Raw genomic sequence first — 7,905 nt, forward strand, 5'->3', positions numbered from 1 at the left:
AAATCTGAATGTAGATGCACATGGGGAAATTTTTGATAGAAAAAAGAGAAAAGGCCGGGTGTAGTGGCTCAAGTACTTTGGGAGGCCGAGGCAAGAGGATTGCCTGAGCCCAGTGGTTCGAGATCGGCCTGGGCAACTTGTAGAGACAAATAAATAAAAAATTTAGCCGGGCGTGGGGGTGCACACCAGTAGTCGAGACTGTAGTAGCTGTGAGCATGCCACTGCACTGTAGCCTGGACAACAGAGTGAGACTCTGACTCAAAAAAAAAAAAAAAAGAAATTTTTAAAAAAAGGATTCATCATATCATCCAAAGATGACTGTTGTTAAAACGTTGTTATACAACAAACACCCATAAATAGAACTAGCCATTGAGCAGCTGTTCTGTTCTCCATTTAAAAAAAAATTACAAAATATCTCAACTACACAAAAATGATTCATTCATTCAACAAGTATTTCTTGAGCACCTACTGTATGCCAGACACTGTTCTGGGCTTAGGTACATAGTGATTGACAAAATAGACCAAGTCCTTGTTCTCAAGGAGCTACAGTCTAGTACAGGAAGATAGAAAATCAACAAATACATATCCAATAGGTTTAGTGGTGTTCAGAACCACCAAAAAAAAAGAGAGAGAGAGAGAAACAGAGCAAGGGAAATGGAGCCGCTGGTGAGTCCCTAGGACGATGAGAAAGGCCTCCCTGGGAAGTATCATTTGATCAGGGTCTAGAAGGAAGTGGGAGAGTAAGCCCTCCAACCACTCATCAAATCTTTTTTGAACAAGTTTCAGACACTGAGGACACAGCAGTGAATGAGAGCGATGTCCCACTCTGGGCCACTGGTCCTCCTCTTCGTGGCAGTCACCTTGCTCAGTTCTACCTAATGGCTCGAAGCCTGGATTGTTCAGGAAGGATGAGGAAGAGCAACCCTTAACACTCACCATGAAGTCTTACAAAGTCTAAAATTGACCAGTATCTATTTTCCTGTCAAATAAAAAGACTTACTCAACTTCACCTCTGCTCAATGTTTACCAATTTGTTTTTAGTTCATCTTATTTTTACTTTCCCAAATTAATCACTGCTAATAAAAATAGTTTTGAGTAGTAGTCACCATTTGTCTAGATACACCCATGTGTTTTATAAATATTTACTCATCATTTTTTCTTGCATCTCACTATTTCCTCCTAGGTTCAGTTTTCTTCTTTCTTAGGTTTGTACTTCAGAAGTTTCCTTAATTAGGGCCTATGGTAGTTAAATCTTTGTTTTTGTTTGGCATCTGAAGATGTCTTTAATTTTCCCTACTTTGAAAAAAATAATGAATTTATTCCAATATAATTCATATACCAAAATCTACCATTTTAAAGTGTACAATGCAATGGTTTTAAGTATATTCATAGACTTGTGCAACTGTCACCACTGTCTAATTTTAGAACATTTCATCACCCCCTGTACTCTTTTTTTTTTTTGAGTTGGAGTCTCAGTCCATCACTCAGGCTGGAGGGCAGTGGCACACTCACGGTCACCCTAGCGTTGACTGGTTGGGCTCTGGTGATCCTTCTGCCTCAACCTTCCAAGTAGCCAGAACTACAGGCGTGTACTATTAAGTTACTCCTCCATTCACTTTCCTCCAGTCCCCAGTAACCATTAACCTGCTTCCTATCACGGTGGCTTTGCCTATTCTGACTTTTTTTTTTTTTTTTTTGAGTCCAAGTCTCACTCTGGTGCCTAGGCTGGGGTGCAGTGGTATGCTTACAGCCACCGCAGCATCGACCTTCCGCCTCAGCCTTCTAAGTAGCTGGAACCACAGGCAGGCACCACCATGCCAGTTTTTTTTTTATTGTAGAGATGAGGTCTCACCAAGTTGCCGAGGCTGGTCTCAAATCCATGGGCTCAGGTAATCCCCTAGCAACTGCCTCCTGAAGAGCTGGAATTATAGGAGCGAGTCACCGCACTTGACCTAGTACTCTGTTTTTTAATGGCCGATTAGTATCCCATTGATCACATTTTGTTTATCCTTTCATCAGTTGATGGGCATTTAGGATGTTTCCACTTTTTGGGCTATCACGAATAATGTGCTATGATCAGTGGTGTACAAGTTTTTGTGCAAACATACATTTTCAATTCTCTTGGGTATATACATAAGCGTGGAATTGCTGGATCACACAGTAATTCTACATTTAACTCTTTGAGGAACAATTTTAAAGCAGCTGCCTCTGTTTACATTCTAGCAGTAATATATGAGGGTTCCACTTTCTCCACATCCTCAGCAACTCTTGTTCTTTTCTGGCTTTGTGGGTTTTTGTTGCTACAGCCGTCCTAGTGCATGTGAGGTGGTATCTCACTGGGCATACTGCATGTTTTGTGTTTGTTTTAACACAACTGTAGCATATTTCTTATATTCTTCTCACTCACCAACGTATCGTGGAGAACAAGTTAGTTTGTACCGAACTTCTTTTTTCCTGTTTTGATGGTAATTTACTGCATGAATATACCAACCTTTACTGAACCAGTTCCCTATTGGTGGGCTTTTTTCCAGTCCTTTGCTATTACAAACAGTGTTGCAACAACCACCTCTTCATACTTCATTCTCTGCATGGGGAAGTTTGTCTGTGAGGGTAATTCCTGAACGTGGAATTCTGGGCTAAAGGGCATGTGTATATTTTTATTTTTTTATAGGTATTACCAAATTGACTTCCATACAGAGTGGACCAATTTATACTCACCAGCCATGTGGGGACATGTCAGTTTTTTAAATGAACACTGGATAATAAGATAAAGTTTGTGACCCTATTGTGTTTTTAGTATGGTATCCCCATGTGGGCAGACCTGAGAGTCACTCTACTTGGGGGCTTTGGGCAAAGGACTGCTCAGAAAAGACTTTTGCTTGGTTAGCAGTTCCCAAGGAGGAGGCAGAACCTGAAAAGGGCTCATCTTGGGGCTCTCATCTACCTTTCCTTCATGGAAGAATGGGAACTCACTGAGATGCTGCACAAGATCATCACTTACTCATTTATTCCTTTAATCAACAAATAAGTATTGAAAGCCTACTATGTGTTGCTAGGTCTCAGGGATGAAACGAAAACCAGGCCAGACCTTTCACTGATGTTGTCAGGCTTTCAAAGGGAAGCAGGCATTAATACAACATTAATACAACTAAGAGTAACATGATACACTGGGAGACAGGTATACCAGGCCATTGGAGCCTGGGACAAGGGTCTGAGGGTCAGCAAAGGGGGCCCAGAGGGAACATGTTTGAACTGACACAGGAAGGACGAGTAAAAGATTGGGTGAGGGAAAGTCTCTTTTTCCTTTGGTGGAGAAAGCATGGGGAAAAAAAAAAAAAAGAAGAAGAGAGGTAATAATTCCCACTTCATAGCATTGTTACAAGAATTAAGTTAACTAATACACGTAATACATTTAGCAAAATGCTTGGCATATGTCAGTTACTTGGTGATTGTTTTGTTTCCACTGTTTGCTATAATCTTGATGAATGTTTCCACTCTGGCTCCCTAAGCAAAGCATTTCCATCCTAGTCATGTTCTTCCTTTGTATTTCTCCATCACTGTTCTCTCTCTGACTCCATTTCTGGGTTCCCAAGCATGGCAGTACATTGATCACAGTCCACCTTAGGAATCAAGCAGATGAATAACTACCACTTATTTTGCCCTTAATATATACTAAGCACTTTACACCCATTAATTAATCTTCATAACAATCTTAATAGGTAAACACTATTATTACTTCCATTTTATGGATAAAGAAATGGAGGCAAGCAAAGCCCAACGCTAGCAAATTGCAGAGCAAAATTCAAACTCAAGTCTGACTAACTCCCACTACCCTCCACCACCCACCATGTGTTGTTAGTTATCTTTTTTAGGTCTTGTTTACCCAACCAGGTGACAAGCTTATTTAGGACAAGAATCTCATTTTATATTTTTTAGTAAAATAATAGCTACTACTAATTGAGCAGCTATTATGTGACACACTCCTACACATGCATTATTTCTTCTCTTTTTTGAGTCGGAGTCTAACTCTGTCACCCAGGCTGGAGTGCAGTGGTGCACACTCACAGCCACCGCAGCCACAACCTGCTAGACTCAGGTGATCCTTCCCCCTTAGCCTTCCAAGTAGTTGGAATTACAGGTGTGTGCCACCACACACAGTTACTTTTTTTTTATTTATTGTAGAGACAAGGTCTCGCCAAGTTACCCAGGCTTGTCTTGAACTTCTGGGCTCAGGCAATCCTCTCACCTCCGCCTCCCAAAGTGCTGGGAAGACAGGCATGAGTCACCACACCTGGTCACATTATTTCTAATCCTCACAAGAACACTCTGTTTTGTATATGATTTCCCCAATTTTATAGATAAGGAAACTAAGGCTCAAAGGGGTTAATTAACTTGGCTGAGGTGGTGGAGACGGGACAAGATCCTGATATATGTGGGCCCTACTAGAGATGATGGTCAGTAATATTTGAGGCTGACAGATGGGAAAGCACAGGGCTGCACTCACCCAAACCCTGATCTCCATCTAGCAAGACATCTAGACAATGTCAGTGAATATAGAGGAGAAAGAATTGTTGGAGAGGTGCGGATCTCTTCTTCGGCTGTGTGAAAGTATCAATTCAAAGTTCACAGTAAGTAGAGCCTCCAGAGTTATTGTGGAATTCCTGCATTCATTCACTAAGCACGGGCTCCTAATGAGTGGAATCCCTCCTTAGGAGGCAATGTTAACACTTACGGAATGTTTTCTACGTGCCAGGAACAGTTCTAAGAGCTGTATGTGGATTAATTCATTTCATATCCAGGTAAGGGCTGTTATGATCCCATATAACAGCTGAGACATCGAATTACAAGAAGGCGAAAAGATTCGCCCAAGGCCCCCCCGTCTGGCAAGTGGTGACATTTGGGACACCTGGCAATGTGATATCCTATCTTGACACCTACTTAACAACAGTATGAGACACGGGTCACAGCGTCAAGCACAAAAAGTACAGTAGTGGAGACACTGGTAGAATGAAAAACCCCAAGTGCTGCGGGCTGAGCGGGAAAGCTGTTTTCCAAACGTCAGCGTGCCTGCCACTACGCCTCCAGCCCCAACCTTCCACTTTCCTGGCTTCCCTATCCCCTCCTTCCCGACAGATCGCGGACAGCCAGCCAGGAAAGTGAGGGAAAGGTCGCAGTGCGGCTTTGGCTCCTCCCACCCCGTCGGTTGTCCTTTTTGCTAAGCCCGCGGAGCTCCCAAAGCTGCGGGAACGTCCGGGCGCTCTCCCGTCCAGCCCGGGCACTGGCCCCAACGCGCCCAGTCCTCAAGGCACCTGGCAGCCTTCCCTTCCCAGGGGGCCGCCTCCTTCCGTGACCCTCCGGGGCTCCATTTTCTGAGACCTCACCTGGCTCTCAAGACAGAGCGTCTGTAGTGTCCTGGTGGGGCGGGGGGTGGTGCTTGGAGAGGCGTCCCCGCCCCCACGTCGGGGCTTTCGGCAAGACAGTGAGCTCCCAGCCCACAGCGCCCTTAAACACCCTCTAGCGGCCCAGGCACGCCTTCGCCACAGATGAAGAAGCCGTGGCGCACCGCATGCAAAGGGACTTGCCCGAATGCAGCAAGGAGCCCGCGCCACAGCCAGGAGTGTTTCACATTTTCTACGAGGGGACGACACACTCTCATACCAAGCAAGAGTTTCACGTGGTGCAAGAGGACCTCGCCCGTCCAGAGACATCGACGGCAAATTGAACTCAGAATCTGGAGTGGAGGCCGGGGCGTGGCATCTGGAATCCTGCCACCCCTAAGAAGTGAACCCAAATCTGCTCTTCAGTCCATGAAATGAAGCCGTGAGGGGTGGGATGGGGGCACTTGGCGGAAATCCCGGGTGAAGAGCCCATCCTCCGGGACCGGGACCTCATCCGAGGCCGGGGATCCGGGACTGGGCTCCCCCCAGGTGTGTGTTCAGCCGACTTGTGACGGGGAGGAACAAAAGTTTCCAGCGGGAGAAGACGGTCGCCACGAACAGGACCGCAGTGACTCACGACCGCGCGGGGTCTTCTGCAAGAGGATCCGGCCGCCGGCAGCCGGGGGCGGGGTCGCGGACGTGCGTGCCGGCGCGTGCGTGCGGGCTCCAGTGCGCGTGCGCGCGCTCTCTGGAGGGGCGGGGCCGCGGCTATAAGGGGCGAAGGCCGCGTGGCCCTGCCAGTGCCGCCGCGCGCGCAGTGCTCTTGTGTCTTGCCGACTTCGTGCGCGGAGCCGCTGCGCTTCTGATCATCAACCCATTTTCCTCCTGACTCTTACATGACCTGCTGCGTCCGCGGGCGAACCGCTCCCGACTCTCCCCTCCTCGAGGTGAGCAGCCCTGTGGGTTTTCCCGGCTCCCCGCCCCCATCCCCGAGCTGCATGGCGGGCCAGGTGCCTCGCTGGCCAAGGGAACCCGGGCTTGGACTGAGCCGCGGGGCCTCCCTCGGGTCTCACCCAGGGTTCCCATCAGCCGCCCAGCCTTTCTGTTGTCTCCGGAGGTGGCCTAGCTAGGATCCATGTGGCCTATCCCCTGCTTGCCAGGGCTGGGTGAGGCGTCCCTGCTGTGCTTCCCCCCCCCCCCAACTTCTGCATCTCCCTGTCCCAGCACTTAACCTGTGGTTAACCACACCTTGGGGCAGGGTTCCTGTCGCCAAGGTTTGCCATGTGGCGGTAGCACCAACCTAACCTAGTGCCTTGCCTAACATTTTGCAAATATTCAGGTACATGTGTTGAATAAGTGAACTTGATAGATTTGACCCTCAAAGAATTATTTTGGCTTTCAAGAAGTTTGCAATTAGTGGAATCTGACTGATGTGGGGGAGACTTCTAGGCAGGTTGCTTTCTCTAGGGCATATGCTCGTATTTCCTCTGTCCCCTACAAAAGGACTCGGCCTCTACTTTGGAGGTTCCTGGTGCCTGTACTGCAGCACAGGGATTGTGCGTTGAACCTGGCAGGGACAGAGTCCTCAAGAGAAGTAAACGTCTTAAGATGTGTTCTTGAATTCGTTCAAGAAGCAAGACCAGCTCCACAGCCATGGAGTCTGCAGTGTAAATGTGCTTGGAGATTCTGCTGAGGAAGAATGGCCGCTGGTCCCTATCTCCTTTGCTGGCTAAGCCTCTCCTTTAGCTCCATGGGAAGACAGAAGGGTCAGGGCTGGATGCATGCACCTCCCAAAAGGCTGCAGATTAATTCTCTTCTTTCTTACCTCAGGCTCCAGAGGGCCCCAGAAGCAGAAGACAGCCCTACTGCTCTGCAGGGAGTGGGGTCCTTTCAGCCATGAAACCTGTGTTGAACCTCTACCTCTTAGGCATGGTGCTCACCCTGCTCTCCATCTTCGTTAGACTGATGGAGTCCCTGGAGGGCTTACTGGAGAGCCCATTGCCTGGAAACTCCTGGGTCACCAGAAACCAGCTAGCCAACACAGAGTCTCCCAAGAGCCTTCCAGACCATCCATCCAGGGGAATGCAATAAGACCACCTTCTGTGCTGGCCTAACCATGTTCAGACAGTAGTCTTGTTTCCTAGCAGACAAGCTGAGCACCGGAGAACTGTTACTAGACTTTGAAGGACCCGACCCTGGGTTTATCTTGCCCTGGAAAAAGAGCCAGTTTAATGGCCAGGTGTGAATGGGTTGCCTGTGGCTTTGAGATATGGTGATCTCACCCAGAGTCCCTACCCTAAGGTCAGCTTTGCCATCCTCAGCGGTTTGGCTCTGACGCCTCTTGGATAGGGACTTGGGGTGTAACTTCAGCTGTTGGGAGCTGTTTTCAACCCCACTTCATAAACATCTGCCAAAGGTTCCTTAGGACTTGGGTGTCTTGGACTCAGTGTTTTTTTCTTTTCTTTTTTTTGAGTAGGAGTCTCGCTCTGTCGCCCAGGCTGGAATACAGTGGCATGCTCATGGCCAC

At 47.7% G+C, this 7,905-nt stretch overlaps 1 protein-coding gene across 1 annotated transcript; it reads left to right on the forward strand.

Moving 5' to 3' along the window:
- The first annotated feature begins 7,235 nt into the window (after positions 1-7,235).
- On the forward strand, positions 7,236-7,503 carry HILPDA (hypoxia inducible lipid droplet associated). Its single transcript, XM_008063587.2, has one exon. The coding sequence runs from the start codon at positions 7,275-7,277 to the stop codon at positions 7,467-7,469; it is 195 nt and encodes a 64-aa protein (XP_008061778.1). The 5' UTR covers positions 7,236-7,274; the 3' UTR covers positions 7,470-7,503.
- The last annotated feature ends 402 nt before the right edge of the window (positions 7,504-7,905 follow it).

Source organism: Carlito syrichta, unplaced genomic scaffold (assembly GCF_000164805.1).
Source record: "Carlito syrichta isolate Samal-C Ts95f unplaced genomic scaffold, Tarsius_syrichta-2.0.1 Scaffold306949, whole genome shotgun sequence".
NCBI classification, from domain to species: Eukaryota; Metazoa; Chordata; class Mammalia; order Primates; family Tarsiidae; genus Carlito; species Carlito syrichta.